This window comes from Anopheles stephensi, chromosome 2 (assembly GCF_013141755.1).
Source record: "Anopheles stephensi strain Indian chromosome 2, UCI_ANSTEP_V1.0, whole genome shotgun sequence".
Lineage (NCBI taxonomy): Eukaryota > Metazoa > Arthropoda > Insecta > Diptera > Culicidae > Anopheles > Anopheles stephensi.
Window position 1 is genome coordinate 83360048 of NC_050202.1, and position 20902 is coordinate 83380949.

Below are 20902 nucleotides of genomic sequence, written 5' to 3' on the forward strand. Positions count from 1 at the left end.
TTGATGGCTAGTTTATATTCAAAGTAGAATAGTAAGAGCAATACAATTCGTATGATCCTTTTCCCGGAACATTGAGCCCGAACAATTGGGAAACGTCACAACAACCTAACATTTGTAAGGTTCCATTTCCTTAGCCGTTTCACCTAAATTGAATTCAAATTTCAGCAGGATGCAAGGAGATGGGTAATCTCCATCGCTTTTGCTTACTTATCTTTAGTATTTCATAGTTTTTCATTCGCCTTTCTACACAGAACAACCGGTGTTTCTTTCTGATCATGAACAAACTGGTTTTTATTATAAAATTTTTAAAATTCAAGTTTTGTTACTTTGGTACGGTGTATTAGTTAAGTTGTTTGAATCGTTTCAACGGTGTGAAAAAAGTCAACATTATTCATATTTAATTTAATCAAAATTTTCACTATCTCATTCCACAATAGATGCCCTATTAGCTAATAACACTTTCTCCACACGCTAGTAATGGTGTACGAACATGCGTTTGGTCTTCATCCTTGGGGTTGCAATCATCATCATCATCATCATCATCATCATCATGGTGGTAACATTCAACATTTTCTTATCGTACGTACGGACGCCATATGCGCCTGCGTGTGTGTATGTCTTATTCAACCAGAAAGCGAAAAACACTTGGCCCTTGCTCGGTTGTTAAAATATGATAGATTAGATTGTCATTAGCCTATCGTGGTTTTGCTTAAAAGAGAAGGTTTTGTCTTTTTTTAAGTTTCTGTTTCGTTTCATACAAAAAAACAACAAAAAACACAAACGCCCGTGTCCTTTTACCACACGCAAAACCGCAGCCACCGTACATCGTACATCGATGTGAGCCTGTCAGCTCAACTGCCAGCTTCTTATGGCGTTGGATGTGAGAGGAGTAAGAGGAGATTGAAAACAAATCAAAAAGGTAAAATTTGGTGCATAAAGAGGTAAAGACTAGATTCAAATAATAGCCGGAAGCACAGTTGCCTGCTCCGATGGGTTAGAACTAAACGTTGGAACTAAGAACCAATCGAAAACTGGGTTTGCCCGCCCAGAAAAACGAGCTACAGCAGGCAGGGTAGGTAATTAAATGTCTTTTAAGAGTTTAAGGAGAATTTCGTCCTAACTGGCCACAGGTATCACGTGGGAGCGACCTCGCCTTACAGCTTTCCCCTTTCTTGTATTTGCTTTACCTTGTCATCCTGTCTACGTTTCTTGCTATATCGATCCTCTGTGTGGTGATGTCGTGAGGTAGTACATAAGGCACATATTACCACGGTCCGCTGCGAACCAGGTCTAGAAACGGTGCGAACGGTCTGCCCGGTTTTTGCCCACGCATACCAGGGATCCAGGGACAGGATCGAAAAAAAGGTCTTACTCAGAGTTGTTTTACAGGTCTATACAAAATATTGTCTTACTATCACAGCTAGGGAACAAGTTTAAGTAAACTGAACGAAGTGAGAAATCTGTGCGTCATAATGGAACCGAAACCGATAAAGAACAAAACAAAACAAAAAGTAACAAAATAGTTTGTAAAACATCGTAGAAATCAATTCGCGAAAGGGGTGAACACTCGTCTACTTGGCTCACCAAAGAAACAACGGTTGTGTCTCTCGGGATCGGGATCGGGCACCTTTGGGGGTCTTCCGGTAACCTCAAAGCTAGGTCCCCAAAAGTGCATCTATTAGTACTAGGCGTATGTATGTATATATGTATAGTTAAATCGTTAACCCTAATGTCTTTTTTCAGTAAAATTTCCCAGCGTTGCCTACCACCGGGCTTGGCTGCTTGCATTCTTTCAACCGTCCTGTTTCTGTGGTGTAAGACGCCACCCCCACCTTGTAGTCGACGACAGCATCGGGGTCTTTTAAATGTCTTTGTCAGATTGTTTGGTCGCTTGCGTAGCGTCTTCCGGTTTCGTATCATTCGATTTGCTGTCGGATTTTGGCTCTCCCGCCTCACCAGTACCGGCAGTGGCTTCACGCTTCACGCCGCTAACGTTGGAAACGCTGCCGGGTTCCGTGGCCGAAGTTGTGGTCGCGGAAGTTGTGGCCGAGTTACTGGCGCCCGACTGTGCCAGTGCCGCTACTGAGGCTGTCTGGTTGAAGAGCAGGGCGGCCGATTTGTGATGAGCGGCAAAGGTCTGTAACAGCGAGGGCAGTGGACCCTGTGCGGTTAGATTGGCCAGCAAGTTGTTGGCCTGCTGCTGCTGCTGCTGTTGCTGTTGTTGTTGTTGCTGGTGGCTTAGTATGGCGGCTGCCTGCTGTTCAGCAAGTCCGTCCTGCTTGGCCAGCTGACTGTAAGAAGTGCCCTTGGAGCGCTTTCGCTTCGTGTCGGGATCGCAGGGACTGGGCGTTCCTGGATGGCGATAGGACACGTGCTTTCGTAGCGCATCCTTGCTTCGGGACACATGCGAGCACACCTGGCAAGCGTAGCTGTAGAACAGAAAGGAGAGGACACTTCATTACAGACACAATTCTTCAGATTCTCCCATCTCCCATCACTTACCGGACATTCTGATGAGTTTCCAGGTGGACTCGCAGATTGTACTGGTTGCTAAGCTGCTTGTTGCAAATGACGCACGTAGCGTACAGCTTCGAAGACGGTGGCTTCTGCGTGGAAGGTTGTTGCGTTGACTGTTGTTGCTGCTGCTGCTGCTGCTGCTGCTGTTGCAGTGCGACCACCTGCGACGGATGCGTAATGTGAAGCGTTTTGATGAGATTCTCGTTGGCACTGCCGGGCGATGGTGCTAGCGCAAGAAGCGACCCGGGAGTTGTGGTCGGTGACGATGCGGTTCCGATCGATGTGGCCGTAGCGATCGGAGAGGCGCGTGTGTTCGTGTTCGAAGCAGCGTTCGGGTGGGACGACTCCAGGCTAAAGTTTTCCGGCGTCTTGGAGGCACTTTCGTTCGTGAGGAAATGGTGGGCAAGGTATGGGTTCTGGGTGGTGCTGACGGGCGTTACGGTCGGTGGTTTGTTGAACAGATGTAACGGTAGCTTGGCACCTTCGGTCGACTGCTTGAGCGTTTCCAGCAGGTTTTCAGCGATTTGCTCCAACTTTTTCCGCTTGCTTGTGGCCGTGTCCTGGACGCTAAGCGCTTTGCGCGTATGGGTTGTCTGGGTGACCCGGCCCGCATCCTCCAGTCCCGGCGTTTGAGGAGTAGGGGTGGATGGCACGGAACCGTAAGATTGGTGCAGCTGATGGATGCTGTCGGAAAGATCTTCCTCCTTCAGCTTCATACCCAACAGCAGCGAACCGTTGGGGAGCTTGCAGTCACGCGAGCTATCATTACCGAAGCTCCCGAACATGGCCGACTCGACGGCTGAGCGACTGTCGCCAGCGTTGGCAGCGTGCGGTGAGTGCTGATGGGCAAAGGTCGATCCTCGGATCGGTGTGCTCGACCGGTTCAGATGATTCAGCTGTTTCTCCTTCAAAATGGCGTTTTCTGCGTGAAGATTAAGTTCGTTCATCTTGCACAGTGCTTCCGCGGATAGTTGCTCGTTACGCTCAGCTTCGAATCGCGCATAAAGATCACTTGATGTGAGGGACTTTCCAGCAATGGTGTTGTTGTTGTTGGTGGTGGTGTTACCCGAGAAGCCATCGCTATGGTTGTTAGCTGCACTGGTCCCTCCGCTCGAGCCTCCATTCGATCCTCCGGCGTTGGTAATCAGATTGAGAGCCTGGGGATTGTTGCGCATTTCGAACATGTCCGAACCGAAGCCGTACGGACGGGCGAAGAAGTTGTCCACCGGTGAAGACACTTTCATTGTATGGTACGGTGAGTGTACATCAGAATCCCTCGACGATGAAGCCTCCGTGGAAGGTGTGCTCGATTTGTTAGGATTCTAAAATGGGCAAATAACCAACGTTAGCTGAAAGACGTTCCAGCAGGTGTGTTTCGAAACCGTATACTCACGCTATTGAAGTCGGCCAATCCTTTAATGCCCAGCGTTTCGGCCAGCGATAGCAGGACAGATATTTGTGCCTCGTACACGTTCACTTCGCCCGAGTACATGAAGGTTATCAACGCTGCAACGGCATGGTAGGATGCGCCGGGCAACACTACCACCGGATACTGTGCGCCATCTAGCGTGCGGAACAGCTCGGAGAAGAACGTACTGCACGCGCTCAGCACTACGCGATGCGCTTTGATCTTCTGTCCTTCCGCCATTAGCGTCACATCGGTAAGGTGTGACTGGTCGAGTAGTAACGGCAGCGAGCTAAGTAGGCTTGCCTGCAGTAACGCGTTACGTTGTCATGGAGAAGAGTACAAAAGGCATAAGCTGCTGTGTACTAAGATAGAGAGCGCGAGAGTGCGGGCTTTCCTCTTACCTGATGATTGTGCCATCGAAGGCAGAACTGCTGCGGACTTGAACTGCCTGCTGCTCCTCCGCCAGCGCTTCCTCCTCCACCACCTCCACCTCCTCCTACTGGCATTCTTCCACCACCACCTCCTCCTCCTCCGGTGCAGCTACCGGGGCGACCTCCAAGTGGGTGCGTGTTTGCGGCGTCCATTTTTAAAAATAAAGGCCAATTTTAGGTCACTTGCACGGACGGAAACGCTGCAACGGGGAAAGCCAGAAGAGAAGAAAAGAAAAAAAAAGAAAAGCACGCACAAAACGCGCCACTTACAAACGATGCAGTTTCTTCATTCCAACGATCGTGCGACGAGTGTGTGATGCTGCATGCAGCGTGTAAAAAGTGATCACTAACAACAACAACAGTAGCAGCAGCAACAGCAGCAACAGTTAGCCCTTCGATAGATCGATCGCTCGACCGTGTCCGTCCTGATCCTCGTGACGGTCGCGAGAGCTTTCCGTCGATCGGATGCGAAGTGAGTGAGACGTGACGGGTGCGTCATTGTGTGTGATTGTTTGTGTGTTTGGTTGAAGATTTCCTTGCGCCTGGCGCGATACGCACCACAACCACTTGTTAAGCAGGGCCGTGCCGCGGGAATGTCAGCGGGTAGGAACTCGGTTCACCCGTCCGGAGCCAGTGTAGCCCGTGCCGTGGAATGCACTCGGAGATGTGTCGTACTGCCAGAGTAGCGTGCGACGCCTCGATACCGACTACCGACGAAAGGAAAGGATTTCGCGATCGCGCGCCATATTACGCCGATCTGATCGCGGAAAACAGAGAGCGAGAGAGAGAACTCGCCTATGTGCTCTCAGCATTTCCATCAGCTCACTGCCGAGTGGCGGAAAAAAAAACTTGGACTTCGTCGCGCTGACACGGAAAAGTCACACAGCGTTCGTTTGCCGCAAATAACGAAAGCAACAAAAATAACACCACCCAGCGTATGGGAAGACACTGAAGGAACCGAGGAAAAAACATTTCCCCGCTTGGAGGACGGGCAGGCTGCCGCTATTTAGGCGGAGGATGCTTACGCCTGGGCAAGGAGATTTTCTCCACGCGAACGATCCGCAAAACCCGCCATGCGTAGGGTGATTTATGTACGGGATGAAACATTTCTGGGACAACGCGTGTAACGCCGCGATCGTGCGCCGGAGGGACACAGCGCACGGTACGGGAACAGTGACAGTTGTGCAAGAGAGGAGGCCGCACGGTACACGGAAGCTGGGGTTGATCTATTTTTTCGGGAGTCTTTCAATCTTGCCAACGTTCCAGGGAAGAAGCGCAAGACACAATAGAGCTATTTATAGATGCCAAAACGGAATCGGCTTCTATACGCCCAATTGTCGGTACAGGGCCGGTTCGATCTTTCACTACTTCTTTCTTAATGTTCTTCTAAAAAGGAAGACCACCTGCTCGCCTCGACCCAGAGAGGGAAACGGGCGAATCATATTTGAAAAGAAGACACACACACAAAAGGAACCACCACTGACTGACTGACAGCATCAAGCGCCACCAAAGCCATTCCGTCGGGGGACTCAGTTTTGACATCGGGTCCTTCCGGTCCACAAGTCCCGGTGCGGGGAATAATTGTCCCCAGCTTAACCTCCTGGAAGTCTGAATTTGTTTTTGGTTGTTGGTTATGAAAACCTTGTCATACCAATCGTAACCCAAACCTCGAGAAATCCACGGGTTTTCCCCCGAGCTCTTATTATGGAAAATGGTCATTGTTGCTCGGGAAAAAGGGAAATAGCTGGGCCCCGGTGTGTATGTGTGTCGATCGTCTTTTACGACCGTAACGCGATGCTGCCACTTACAAGAGACACAGGCGAGCGCGTGACAAACGGGCAAATAAAAAAACACACACACTCACCTAAGAATCGCCCATTGGACAAAACAAATCCCGCTGAAGAGCTGAGCAACGGGCGAGCCATAGGGACGGCTTGGGGGGGGGGGGGGTGGGTATGTGCGAGGGGAGGTTGTTTTTATTGCTCCACCATATGCGCGCGGATCTCGTAACGGGGGATCTCGCTAGATACCGGGCAGGACTGGCCAAACCGAACAAAAATACCAGCATCAGCAGGATGGAAACCGCGAAATCCGGGGGCATATCGATGTGGGGAACACATACACCCCGAAACAATGCACATACCTTGCGACACTAGCACACATGCATACGGAGAGAGAGAGAGAGAGAGAGAGAGAGAGAGAGAGAGAGAGCGAGAGAGAAGCGTACGGGAACCCTTTGGCAGACTGTGGCGGCTGTTTGCTGGTGTCCGCCACACGAATCTGCCAGCCAGCCAGTCAGCCAGTTTGTCAGTCTGTCACGACGGCGCACGGGATTTGTATTTTTAAATTTTCCATGCTCGTCTTACTGGCTCGTCGAAAGGTTGCTGCTGCTGCTGCTGCTGGTGGTGTTCGCCCCATTCCGTGTTGCCCACTGTGCTGTGTTGCCGCTTGCTGGTTGATAGAATTTCTTAAAATAAATCTCCCAGAAGACAAAAGCTGATGATAATGCGGCAATCGGACTGCGTTTTTCTTTTTTCCTTCGCTGAGCCCCCGTTTGCGAGCGTGTGAGTGGTGTACATGACTGTTTTGGGGGGTGTGTGTGTGCGAATCTCCGCTCTTTGCATCGTCCCGTTGGAAAATCGGCGTCTTGCAGCAACCACCCCTGCCCCAAACGTCCGCCACCGTTTTGTAAAACGTGGATCAGGCCAGATCACGAGCGAATGTCACCGAACGCCGCGACGTATCTCCACCGACCGCTATCAAACGATTCGCGGTGGACCAGCAGGTGATGTGAGTGGGACCAAGCGAGAGACAGAGAGAGAGAAGACACGGGGGACGAAGTAACGAATGGAGAAAGATAAGGTACGGGGACAGCGAGGGTTCATGAGTAAGCGCAGGGCAATCGCCAACAAGTACGCGTTGCGAGACGCGAACCATGATTTCGTAGAGCGGAATGTCCGAGTGTCGACGATCCTTGCGTGAGACGCGCACGTCACCACACCTAACAGTGACTGTATCATGTTTAGATGGCTGTGATAAATATGATAAACAGGGTGCTTATAGAGCGCTACAATTGCCGTTGATCTAGGCATCTACATGACATAAAGCCGAGATATGAATCCTGGCTGGAGTCGTGACCCTAGTCCAGGAATAGGGCCTATACTACGACCCCTAGTGGAGTAGTATTCAAGTCCCTGCAATAACCAAAAGATTCCTCCAATATAACCATTTCCTGGAGTAGAGTAACCTCAGGTAAACTATTCACTTGCAACCCTGATTAAAATGACATAAGAGATCAAAATATTACATTCTCCCGACTTCAAAACAAAAACAGCACATCTGTCTGGAATCTAATGATCTTCACACTCGTCAGAACCACATGTGCCACTCGTGCCACGCAGCACAATCTCTCCCCCGGAAGGATTTGTCGCGTGCCCTCAAATCATCTCGCGCCTGGTTCCCCACGCTTGTGTCGATGACATGATTCTCCACAATTGAGGAAGTTTTTTCTCCCCTGCGCGGATGACCCCAAAATCGGTACCGTCACTCGAATTCGGGTGGGCTTGCTGTTTTGCCACCAGCGTTTGTACGGCTCTACAGCAAGCGAGCCGAGGGCGCGACGGCAAGCGGGTGCCTATCTAGAGTCCAGAGTATTTTTAGGACCCCCACGGTAGCCATTATTCGCGTCACACCACCGTTCGATCACCAACCAACCGCTACCGATTCGCTGACTCGCGGTGGCTTAGTGTTCGTCTCCTTTCCGTGATTAGATTGCTATCTATAATGCCTGGCAGAGCATTTCACACACTGCCAGTGCGGCGATCGAGATGTTGGTGAGATTGGTGGTGGTGTGCGGTTTTTTTTTTTTTTTGGTCATACCGCCACCACCGAGCACGCACTTTCTTCGCGCCACGGTTGGAGGGCAGCAAGGATCGGAGATCAAGCGTGCACAAGGAAAGGTGACGATCGATGAGGACAGCAGCAGAGGTGGCAGAGGTGGATTATGTCACATCACGCTCGGCAAGCGATCAATCACGCACGAATTTGGTCAGAGCATCCCTCCGTTTTCGCAGCTTCGTGTGGAATTGGACATGGATGCTCGAGCCGCTCGCTCGGTTTATGACATTTACATCTACAGGCCTGTCGGGCAGCTCTCTTTGGTTTTTATATCAGCTCCATTACAAAGGACCTAAACTGACGGCCAATGTTATTGTCTGTCTTCCGGCATTTTTTTTTTGTCTGTTTTCGTCGCTCACGCTGCTTAATCGCCTTCTACGCCAGCGCACTACGAGCAAGGCCCCCCTGCTCGGGGAATGTAGTGTCCTTTAGAGCGCGGTGAAAAATACGACCACACGACACAATCACCCTCACGGAGATGGACCACCGTGTGCCGGTTATAGGGCGAGAATCGCGCCAAACCCACTAGCCTGCCGTCACTGCTTTTGGCCTCCACGGGTAGCCAAATCGGCAGCGGCAATCGGTCCGCAGCCAAAAGGCGAACGTTCACGTATACACGCCTAAGTGTGTGATTTATTTGTCATGTTGCTGTTGTTGATGTTTTTGTTGTTGTGGCTGTTGTTGTTGTTGTTGTTGGTGGTGGTGGTGTTGGTGATTTTGTTGTTGCTGGTTTGTACTTCAGTGCGCGCAAATGGATAAAGTAGAATTAAGTTTATTTTTAACCCCCACTGCTCTCTTTCTCTTTGCCGTGTAATTGAATCAGCCCAAATCAGCCTGCTCAAAAGTGGCGAGGAACAGCGAGAGAGGGAGAGAGAGCGAATGTGTCTGTGTGTGTATTGAGAAGAAGGAAATCATGAGCGCGAAAAGAAAATTCCTCAGCCAATGATCCTCCTCAAGCTGGGTGCAAGTGTCAGGGTGAGTCAGGGCAGACAACCGAAATGCAATTATCATCCCCCGGTTGGAATCTGTCCATGAGACACGAAATGATCGGGAAAATTGAACGCATGGCAATACATTTGCGGGCCCGCAAAATCGCCAACTCATCACTGCATCCTGGAGCGAAGACTGCAAAGTGATTGCAGTCCTTCGGGGAATTGCAATCGAAACCCAATCACTCTAATCGGAGCCGATGTTTATGTTGTGTTTGGAGGTTCGGTGGGTGCGCGATAAAGGTTAAAAACTTACATTGCTTTCCTTTCGGCTTTCGGCGTTCGAACGTTCGGCACGGGTGTTCGCTGTACACAGTCGATGCATGTAGCGCACCGTAAACACCAAAGTCACCACCCTGTTCCTGTAAATCTTCTCACACTACGCACATCCGTCTGTCAACTGGTGAAAAACAAAACACCGAAAAGATATGGCATAACGGATCAGTCCATGTTTGCACACGTTCCACAAACTAGCACGCAATACAGCGATCGGCGGATCGCGCAGATTCCAGCGTCGACAACACGTGTTCCAGCTCTCCAGCGGCGGTGCACAGTTTTACGGCGGAGCAAACCCAACACAGATGTCGCTGTTATTATTGGGTGTTTTTTGGGTGCTTGTCGATCCCAAAAACCCCAACTACTTGATCGTGTGCTTCGTGCATAAGCGATCGTACATCACTCCTGACTGGTTCACTGCTCGGTCCATCACAAGCCCATCAAAACCGATCGTCCGTCCACGAATAGTGCGCACTTATATCACATGCTGATCCTCTTTTTTTTTGCTCAACATTCGTACATCAAGCCCGAGTGTAGTTGAGAATTCGGTGTTCCGAGGTCTGATCCTCGTTTTCGTACACAACAAGAGCTCGATCTAATTACCCCCCCCACCCCCCACGTGTGTTAGCAATCGACACACATATGCACGGCAGCGTGGAAAGGATTTGGTGGTGTTTGCTTAACTAGAGGAAAGATTAGATCGCACGCGTAGAAAAATTTACTACTTTGCTTAACACTCGCGGCTTCGTACCGTTTGCTGGCGAGAAGAGCTAGAACACTTCCGAGCGAACGACCAGGCGCTTCCATCGGATAACTTAGGCACATACACAGCACAGGAAACTGATAGGAGCAGGAGGCTCGAACTGCCCATTTGGTGACGCGTTTCGGACGCGGATTAATGCCACCCGGATTATGTGACTCGGCAGTGCGTGGTAGTGCCGAGAAAGCAGCCGCTCAGCCGCAGAAGAGTTCCTCCGCGATTCTCGAGGTAACTGCCGGGGCTGCTGCAGCAAACGCGATCGTCGGACGAAAATGAAAATCTCTTGGACACGAACGATCGTACAAGTAGGGCAGAAAGGGAGAGAGAGAGAGAGAGAGAGAGATAAAGACCGAGAGAGAGAGAGACCGTTGGAGTGAAACAGACACTCGCCAGGCGTAGACTGTCGTCAGACTTGGACGACGGAACGACGCGCGTCCGGACCACATACAGGCAATAAATAGAACGAAAGGAACGAACGCGCCGAAGTCCTCCGTCTGCCAGAGTGTTCCAATGACGGGCCGGGCGGGATGGGGCGGGATGGCCAGGCGGTGTCTGACCGGAGGGCGGACCGTGGCGGACGACACAGCGACTGCTACTGCCGCCGACAGCGGAGACGACATCTTTTCGCCCCACCTCCCGAAAAATCCAGGCCGAACTGTACTATTTATAGTGGCACCCGGACGGCCCAGGCCCCAAGGCCCTGGAGAAAACTACAACTACAACAATGCGCACCAGCGGCAGTGACAGCGGCGAGTCCGCGCACTTTCTTCGCAGTATCGGCGGACTGCGCCAACAGGTCTTGGTGCTCTTTTCGTCACCGTTTTTTCTGCGGCGTCGTCGTCGTCCGTATCGACAGTGCTGAGGTTGTTTTCTCTCCCGGACGACGAGCTCCACGGAAGATGGTCGGTCGGTGGGGAGATTTGCTCCGGTGTCCGGTGACAACGGGAACGTCTCCATTCGCACCAGCCAACGCACGCACGCACCGTACATCCAGCCGTTGGAGTTGAGCTACTCCACACGCACGCCCATCAAGCGGGCATGTCCATCGCCAAGGCGATGCTGAGACCAGAAAAGCCAGACCCAGCAGTTATGCGGATCATTTCCTTCTTGAGCTTACTTTACGCATATACACACGCCCGCACGATCGTGTCACACACCGTTCTTCGCGACTACAATCGGCTCTCCAAACGCGATCAGATCGATCGGCTCCAATGGGACATGAGGGCGACTGTACCACACACACACGCACGCACACACAGGCACACACCGTGCGAAGAAAAAAAGGGCAGTGACAAATGCGAAACGCGACGAGATTGACACCGACCGAGTGACGATCGATGTGTGCGATCGTGATTGTCTTCTGCCACTCGGCTGTGGATGTGGATGGCTTTTGCTATTCCGGGAACCAGGGAACCGTGTGACAGTGTGCGCATGGGTGCGTGAGTGAAGGAAGTAGTATCTTCGGGTTTTTTTTTCTTCTTCTTATCCTTCTCCTTCGAATCACACACCCGATTAATTGTTCCTAGAACAACGATCACAAGCGTAGTTGGTACGCACATTCCATATAAGGAACGCAACACTCGAAACACACTCACTCACAAACACACAAACTGCGTCTAAAGTCTACTGGACAACTAGGATATCCTGTTGTTCGAAATGGGAACTGTTGGCACGGCAATGCTTACTACGATCGGTAACGATCATTCTCACCAATTTGCCGTTGTCGTCTGCCTAGCGCTCCGGTGTCTTTAAATGTTTCGTTTCGTTCGTTTGGAAGGTATATTTTAGCGGGGGACTTTTCCGTCTTTTCTTTGCTCTGGCCCCGGTGAGCTGCGAGATGAGCTCGTGCCCAACTCACACTTGCCGATCGACTACTACTAGCCGGACACTGTCTGCGTGCGAGGTGTCGTGTCGGTGTCTCGAAGGGGAAATTCGTTCTCCGCGTGAGAAAATGTGGCCGTTTTTCCCCAAATGTCCACAGAGCGGGAGATAGAGAGAGAGAGTGAGAGAGAGTGAAATCCTGTTTGGTGGTGAGTTGAGAGGCATCTCGATCAACTCGTTTCCCACTAGGGAAACACCGGTGACATTTAACGCTAATGGAGCGATCTTGATTTTATTGCTCACAGGAAGAGTAATTGGACGACGATCGAGCGTAGCGACAACACCACTACACCCACAAGCGCGTCTCTTTAAACTGCTGTCTACAAGCGTTGTTAAGGGATTGATTTCGTTGCTTGGGTATTAGAAGCTGTTGCAACTCATGAGATAAGACTCTTATCAAAAATAAGATACCAAAAGGATTCATTCATTCTTATTGATAGTGATTAGCTTTTTACATTAAAACATTCAAGACCATTTGGACGATGCAGAGGTAGTGTTTTATTTGACTTTGATTACTGCTCGAAAGCGAATTGCTCAAAGGACACGGCTTTCTGAGCAACAATCAAAATTTTATACAAACACAGTATCGTCGTCCGCAGAATACTTTTCGAGTTATAAAAAAAGTGAGCCTCACCTACCTTATTCGACTTCCAGAGCTCACTACTAACATCACACTTCACAAAAACACCAACCACACAACACACGCACAACCACACACCAGCAGATGAGAATAGACCGGGGGAATAGACGACCCGCTACGCTCGCTGCCAGAAAACAACTGATATCAACTGATCGCCAGTACGCGAAAGCTTAACAAAGCTCCTTCGTTCGGCTGGGAAGCTTTCGTTCGACGGTAAATAGCCGGATGCACTATGTACTATGTACAGGTGACACGTGCGCGTTTGCTATCGCCACGTGGTAAGCGTGCATGGATGCAGATGCACCGCTCACAACATGCGGATCCAATGTATTGTTAGCTAAAAGTAAATAAGAGAAGCTTCAAGCAGTGCAGTGCTTTCACATAACGATTGCTTGATGTAAATGCAGTGGAATGGTGGGGATAAAGTAAGGATGATGGAAAGGAAATGTTTAAATAGAATGATTCAAACGAGCGGATTTAGTTACTAGCTATGTAGTGCTGTAAATATAGGGAAGCAATTTAATTTTGTTGTCTAGCTGTATATTATGTATAGATATGATATTGTTATACCATTTAATGAGTATTATTTAATTTTAACAGCAATTAAAGTAACTTCGGCTTTAAATGAATAAAATACTTAAACTTTTACAACCTTATGAGTTTAAAAAGGATTTATAAAAAAAGGAAATTAGGAATGGTAAACAAAGTGTAATAGAGCTGAAAATCAGTTTTCAATTTTTTTAAATAGATAAAAAGATTAAAAATGACCTCCATCAAGGGACAAAAACGGGGAGGAAATGCCTTGTTAATCTTTGTTAATTTTTGTGAATTTGTAAAAGTCAACACATGCGGTGTTGACAATACGGCGTCAAGCCGTAATCCTAAAAAAATATAAGGGACAAAAACGGTTTTCACACAAGACAGGACCGGTTTTCAAATCTCATCTGGGCCGTTCTCCCATAGTGAGAACGGACTTATCCCACTATGCGATATCGCTAATTCTAGTAAGCCAGAAATGATTAGGCATGACCTTAAGAGGTCGTTAGGCCAAGAAGGAAGAAGAAGAAAAGGCCTTAATTGTGATCTGCAATTACAATACTTAACGTTACAAGTTAAAAAAAGCTTCCATCATCACGAAATGCACTTCGGTTCGTATGCGCTCACCATTTTCCCAACATAATGTATGCATACTGGAAAATCACCATTTTTACCGGCTTCCTATCATAATTCCGCTGGCCAACACTAATGGGAAAGTGTTGTACCACGCTCAATTGCCTATTCGGCCGCGAAAATTGTATTTTGATTGAGCGGTCTAATTGATACATGCAGCATATCGTCGCGCACAGCTCATAATTACTGCCAACGGTCTCGCGAAGCAGGGACAAGCGAAGCGGGAGGCAACCCTTTCTCATTTGCTTATGCTCGAGGGCTGTCACCGATTCCAAGACGTTAAAATGCATTTCAACGACGTATGGAACCTATTATTAGCCGGTCCATTGTCCGGTCCGGTTCAGTTTGACAGCGTGTCCAGCAATCGTTTGACATTTCCAAATCCTTTCACATTGGCACATACGTTAGAGGAATTACGGGAGGGGAAAGGGGAGGGGGGTTACGAAGAGGACACGGAGACGCATGCAAATTTGTTGACCTTGTTGTACTGTGTAAGCGCTTGCCGGTTAGGATAAGAAACGAAAATGGGCTGCCAACTGACCGACAGCTTGATGCAGTTTCCGTGTTTTTCCGGAATTTTGGTTTTGTTTGCATTTGTTTTTTTGGTTTGTCTATTGCTCCTCCCCGGCCTCAATTGCTGTCGCGCAGTTTTCCACGTTACTATTTCCGTGCCTGCAAAACGTTTGCATTGAATAATTAAATAAATTATTGTAGGGAAATCAACTGACAAGCAGCCAAACCAGGCACCGGTCGACCGGAGAGCTGACATGCATTACCTTCGTCGACTGGCGTTCGTTCTGTTCGTGCATAAATTATGCCTTTTTGGGGAGGGGGTTTAACGCCGTGAGCTGCTGGTGGAAATGCTGGATGCTGGTTAAAAAAGAAGGGGATAATGCATATTCTTCCCGATGGCTGCCTTTAGCGAAAGGGTACGAGTGCAGACTGTCCACCACACCGCGTCCTATCCGGCTGGTATGTCCCGTAAGCACAACAGAGCGTGGAGTGTGGAAAAATGTTAGCTTTTCCGGCGTTGCAGTTGCAGAATTCGAAACCTGGGTTGTGTCTCGGCTGGTGTTGATTAAAACTGGCAGCAAATGTAGTCGATTTCCAATTTTTGCTGTCATGACCACTTCCAATTGCCAATCTGTCACTAATGGAATCGATTAAGAATGCTAGTTTTCTATTCTCCGTAACGCCAAACGTCCGGGCACAGTTGGCAAACAGTCAACCTATTTTTGTAACAGCATCCTTCCAGCCGGCTGGCTTCACATTCTTCGATAGTAGCTCCTTGTGTGTTGTGTGTTGAAATGCATCCTTTTCCCTTTTCGTACACCTTTGGGAAATCGTCTTAAGCTGGTAGCATCGGGTTCATCTTTCATCGTTTTGTTTAGTTTTGGACACAAAATCACACATACACACGTGTGCGCTAGAGCGTTGTAGCTGGTGGGACAGCTTCCGGAAGGTTTTCCCGAACCGTGGAATGGAAACTGACAACTCGCGTGACGCTTCCCGTTGTGGTTTGCTCGGTGATTAAAAATTTAATCCATTTCCTTGCAGGCGTGTAGTATTGCTTCAGTGGTTTTAGGTTATCGAAATGCAGATGGCAAAGATATCTCCCCAAAAGTGGTAGCCATCAATCAAAGGCTATTTTGTGGTGGAAGATGTTGCTGCTGTGGCTCTGTGGCGCTTCACGTGTCATAAGCGTTGAGGTTATGGCGAACGAACCATTTCTATTGGCGTTTAGTATGCACAGACATAGTTTCGGGGGTGAGTTTTGCTATTTTGAACTGGTTTGTACCACTAGCAGCTGGGGCTGTAGAGAATCCACCTTTTCCTGCCATTTACCCATCGAATAGGCGCACTTTTTCTTATCCGAGTTCTCAAATAGTGCGACAAACACCTCACGAGAAGAGCTTGAATAGGTTTCTGTAACATTTAAACACACTTTGCGCCATACACCAAGCCCCACTTTTTCCGCCCAAAATATCCTTTTGTTTACTTTGGGGCACATTTACTGGACGCTTGTCCTCCATTGCTAAAAACCATTGCACCGAATGTTCCACTACTTGCCTGCTTTTGCGAGTACTTTTCGGTCAAAAATCCTTATCACACCATTCACCGCACTTGGCGAAACGTTTTGTTCAGTTTTCCTGTGCGTAAATTACCTTCAAGGCCATCGCAAACACACCGAAACAGTAAAAAACGCCAACCACACACAGCACGCAACACCGCCGCCATATTTGCTGCTTTCCACACACGCTGGCGCGCAGTAACACCAATACACGCACACACACACACTACTGCTACTGCAAAGGATACCCGCGCGTGGGTGAGGGGAGAAAAACCACTCACTCACTACGAAGCACCCACACGGAGTTTTTCGCATTTCCCTCAACCAATCGGAACGCACCAGTGAGTCCCAGCCACACGCACGCACACCGCCCGAGGAAATGGCGCCGGAGTGTTCTCGCGTGTGTGTAGGCAGGATTGTGCTGGGTGTCGTACGCTTTGGACGATTTAGCTTTCGGTGCGAGAACGGGACGGGGAACGGGATGAGAAAACACTTTCACTTTTTTTCCGTTCACACACTTTTCTGGTGGAAAGTTGTCTCCTTTCGCAGCACACACACTCTTTTGACGTTTGGCACGCAGTAGGCCGAGTATTGCGGTGTGCGCCTGCAAGGTATGCAATGTGCAATGCCGTGATATTTCAAACTTTTAAAACGAAAGCACCTTTCAAATGAATTTTCACCTTGTTTTAACTTGTTTTTTTGCTTGTTTTAACGATGTTCAATCATTTTCATAGCATTAATATTGTTTTATAATTGCTTTTTGCTAGAGTTATCACTGTTTAGCATGCTGTTTTGCTTATTTTAAAATCGTGTAAATTGTGCAATTTACAGGCGTGTAACACAGGCACCAATTTTTACGGCTTTTTCGGTACATCCGGATGGTTCGCGGGTTCCACCGGGTGCCAATGGCCACCCAGCACCGGACGCCACACCGTAAGGCTCGAGACGAGCGAGAGATGCGCACGCAATACCGTTCCCAGGCGAACTGAAATCTGTCCAAAGCACCCGAGCCCACCGCAAGGGGTGCCATACGCGAAACACAGCCCTTCAGCCTCGTTCCAGCCGGTTTTTTATGAATTAAAAAGAAGCAGCACACGCACTCACTCACCAACAACAACAGCAGCAAAAACAGCAAAGGTAAAATAAATTTTCAACTGCTGAAAAACGCACTGCATGTGTGTGTGAGGAGGGACTGGGAGGGACTGGAAGGAAAAGGCGAGAACAATCGAAAATCCAACCCGAGCAACAGACGATCTTGTAGCACTCGTCGTATCCCTTCATTAGAAAAAACGGGTTGCCCTTTCGGAAGTCCCTTCCGGGCGCGTACACGCAACAGCGGTACGGTACGGCCTGCAGTCAACAACAAATATTACCTCTTCCCATCAATCCTGCCGGCATCATCGAATAAAAAAAACGGTAGTCGATTTTAAACTGTGAGATTGTGTGCGTGTATGCGTCACAATCCATTCGTTTGCTGAGAAAAGGGGGAATAGCGTAGCGCCTGGCGCAGTTTTTTTGCTAGTTTTTTAACCGTTTTTCGAATTTTGATCCCTTTTCCCTTTGATGCAGCCAGTCCTCCCCAGCTTCCATCCCGAACCACCGTCACGACCTTTGGTCTATTCATGCACGTGTGTGTGTGTGGTGTTTTGTTGTGTTGGAAATGAGACGGGATGTGGCGTGAGCGAGCAGCCGAAACGGCGGCGGGAACGGCTGACTGTTGTCAAGGTGCTGAGAAAACTCAAGGCTTACTAGGAACGACAGGACAGCATTTCACATGGGACAGCGTTCTTAAGGAGATAGACGATGGCGGTACAAAAAAAAATTAAATCACATCGTCGTCTAGCCAAGATATTTTGTGCAAAGGAAAAATTAAGGTGTGCTACAGTGGGTAGAGATGTCACTGAGCAAGGTGGACCATCATTGCAAAATAGGATGGAGAATGATGGAAGTTTGGAAAAGCTGGAAATTGTTGATTTTTCTAATGCTTAAGGAATTGCACGGAAATATTTAGATGAGGGATTTGCGTATTTATTCTACTTGGCATTGTTTAGACCATGTAAGTACAGTGCCTAGCATAACTATACAAACACTTGTTGCACAATTATTATTTTTTTGTAGTAAAAGTTGAGTTGAAACATAAAATAAAAATCTTATTGAAGTGATCTTTAGATGGTTAGAATTTTTTTTGTGAAATAATTCAGTTCCTCTTACATCAATAAAGTCATACCACTCATTCTTATCATGGAGTTTTTTTCCATGATTTCAGTAAGTAGTGAGTCCTGTGCAGCTTACAATCGTTGTTTTGTTTCTATCATATTCAACAGGTTCAGAGCTGTTTGGAAAAAAGTTCTCTGACTTCGGTTTATTTAATGTTATGTAAAATTGACATTTGACATTAAGACCACCAAACTATACGATTTTGCAACTACTGGCTTTCGATACCTTCAACAGGTTAAACTAATCCAAATATCGAAAATAAGTTAAAGTAAATGTATAAAAGTAAATTTATAAAAATCAGCAGCAAGACTATAACAAAATAGTTTGAATTTTAAACTTGATGAATGGTCCTATTTTATTTTCTAACGTGTTTTAGTTATACCTTTCATTAGAATTTCCTTTTCCTCCATGACACTACAACTTCCAAAGGTCTCAGCCTACCATTTATGGCGTTTTTGTGGCTTGATTTTACACGTAGTAGAGAAGTTAGCCCTTCGTATGGGGCGCGGCAGATCTCGCCTGGGATTGGCAGATCGGGTCGGATTTGGACCCCGGCCCTGCCGTGTGAAAGCTGGCACAAACAAAACCAAAATAATCAGTGTCGATTGCCTGTTTCTTTCAACCCAATTATTATTTTTTATTTCGTAATCACGGCCAGGCCGTATATCTTAATTTAATATCATTGGATTAGGAAGATTTTTGCAACTGATTTTATGATATAAAAACAGGATATTTGTTAAATACCCCTTTTTTACTCTGTTACAAAATTATGCAAATTTTAGTGGGGTTTTTTCGTAACTTCAGCGAGAAAAAATAATCATCCGCGAAAGATTTTTATTTAAATGAAATAAACTGCTAAAATTTATTTTATTTATAAACAAACCACCCACGGTTCGGTTTTAAAGCTCGATACTTTATGTTTACCATTTTTGTGCCGAAGATGTAAAAAAATCCCAAATTAAAATTATCACTTACATTTACGACACACACTGTGTATATTCTCTTTTGCTTAAAAAATCTTTAAAAATCATTTTTTCAACAGACAATTAGAAAACAGTATAAATATTCTCATAACAATTGTTACGATGGTACTTTTTATAAGTAGCTTCCAGCGTAGTGGAGGTTGCTTTCATCTCCACTTTAAAATAGCAATTAAATTACCCCTTTTGTCTGTGATCGTATTGAACGCGGTACAATGGTGCTGTGATAAACAACCCAAACGAGAGTGCAATTAAACATTACTTCAGTGCGCATTACCAAGGTGAAAAAAGTGCAATAACAGGACGTACAGAAAGCGTATTAATTATTCGTTCGCATACGCATGAACAACAACAAAAAAACATGTAGAAAAAGATAACAAACCATCAAATCGCGCATCCCTTCGGTGGTCGTTGAACCCCGGTGCGCTTCGAGTGCGATCCTTTTGCTGTAAGGCGCCTCTTCAGGAAGCAGAGAAGGTCGCACATACACCGAGACATGGAATTAGACGTCCCTTTCGTCCCCTCTGTTCCTCCTTCGGTTCTTGTATGTCACACCGGGTCCGCTTACCTATCCGAATGACGTAGGCAAAACCCGATCAGACCTTTTGCTAAACGTGTAAATAATCATCCCGATCCCCGTACGGAGGGATGTAGCGCCCTTCGACATTTTTTTTTGCGCCAGAATCCGAGCTCAAAGGATCTGCTCTCTCTCCGATCTCGTCGCTTCGATCTTACCGCCCTGTTTTCCCGTTCTGCCTTTTTTGAGCTAGAAGGTTTTTTGCGCAATCCCTCGATCAAGGCCCGGCGGATTATGGGCCGAACGAAAGAGGTCCTCCTTGCATCCTTTTCCCACTTCCACAATCCATTTTCCGTTCATTGTGTTGCGCTCCATTGTGCTGAGCTCGTTTTTCGCCCAGAGTCAGCCAGAGAGGAAGCAAGGATGTGGACGGGTTCGGGTTCAGCTTTTTAGGTTTTTTGTGTGTGTATCTGGGTCGCTCGTACCCCCTTTTATGCAGTGCAAACCCTTGCGCCCCTTTTGGCGTGCGAACCCTCGGCGCAGTGCTGCATCTTGTCGCCGGCGCGGCCGGTTTTTTTTCTGTCTGGCGCAGGGAAAACCCCTTTCCACGGCGATCGGTGTGTGAGAACGACAAACGGCGCGAACAGAACTGGTAAAAAAGTTCGTTACCGTTGTTGTTCCCGAGCTTCCCGGCAGTGCGTTTTGGCTCATTCGCGCAAATCATGCAATTTGGCACCGGGGGTTGGCGCCACCATCGGGGCGAACAGTTTTCAAGCGAGGAAATGGCAACAGTTTTCTGAAAATCGCCTTTCCTTGCAGTTGGTGGTTGAATGAAAAAGCAGAAAAGTGATGAAAAAAAACCCTCCCGAACAATGTTTGTAATGAATGTGGCCGAATGAGATCGTGCTTTTTTTATTGGCGATGGATATACATTTTTATCCCTTCCGTTTTTCGCTTTTCCTCCTCGCCACATACCCTTTTTCCCACATAGGGTAAAGGGGGAGAAAAGGGGTGCTGAGGACGGGGTACGGGGCACAGTATCAAAAAACGGTTTTAAATTTGATTCTTCAGTTCGGTGCGATAGCCAGCCGGCGCCTTGTGCGCTGCACGCGCAGCTTCCCTTGTGCGTAATACCGCCGCGTACATCC

General features: G+C 47.9%; 1 protein-coding gene across 6 annotated transcripts; it reads right to left on the reverse strand.

Moving 5' to 3' along the window:
• Nucleotides 1–262: 262 nt before the first annotated feature.
• On the reverse strand, nucleotides 263–12190 carry LOC118505740 (longitudinals lacking protein, isoforms N/O/W/X/Y). 6 transcript variants are annotated; one of them, XM_036041932.1, is made up of 7 exons: nucleotides 11989–12190; nucleotides 10346–10560; nucleotides 9499–9642; nucleotides 4327–4556; nucleotides 3911–4228; nucleotides 2503–3839; nucleotides 263–2429 (listed from the first exon to the last, which is right to left on the reverse strand). In XM_036041932.1, exons 4-7 carry the CDS (start codon nucleotides 4507–4509, stop codon nucleotides 1862–1864), a joined length of 2406 nt encoding a protein of 801 aa, XP_035897825.1. In that variant the 5' UTR covers nucleotides 4510–4556; nucleotides 9499–9642; nucleotides 10346–10560; nucleotides 11989–12190; the 3' UTR covers nucleotides 263–1861. The 6 variants fall into 6 exon arrangements, with proteins under 6 accessions (XP_035897825.1, XP_035897824.1, XP_035897823.1 ...); XM_036041931.1 differs by having other exon boundaries at nucleotides 10270–10560; XM_036041930.1 differs by lacking the exon at nucleotides 10346–10560.
• Nucleotides 12191–20902: the final 8712 nt, after the last annotated feature.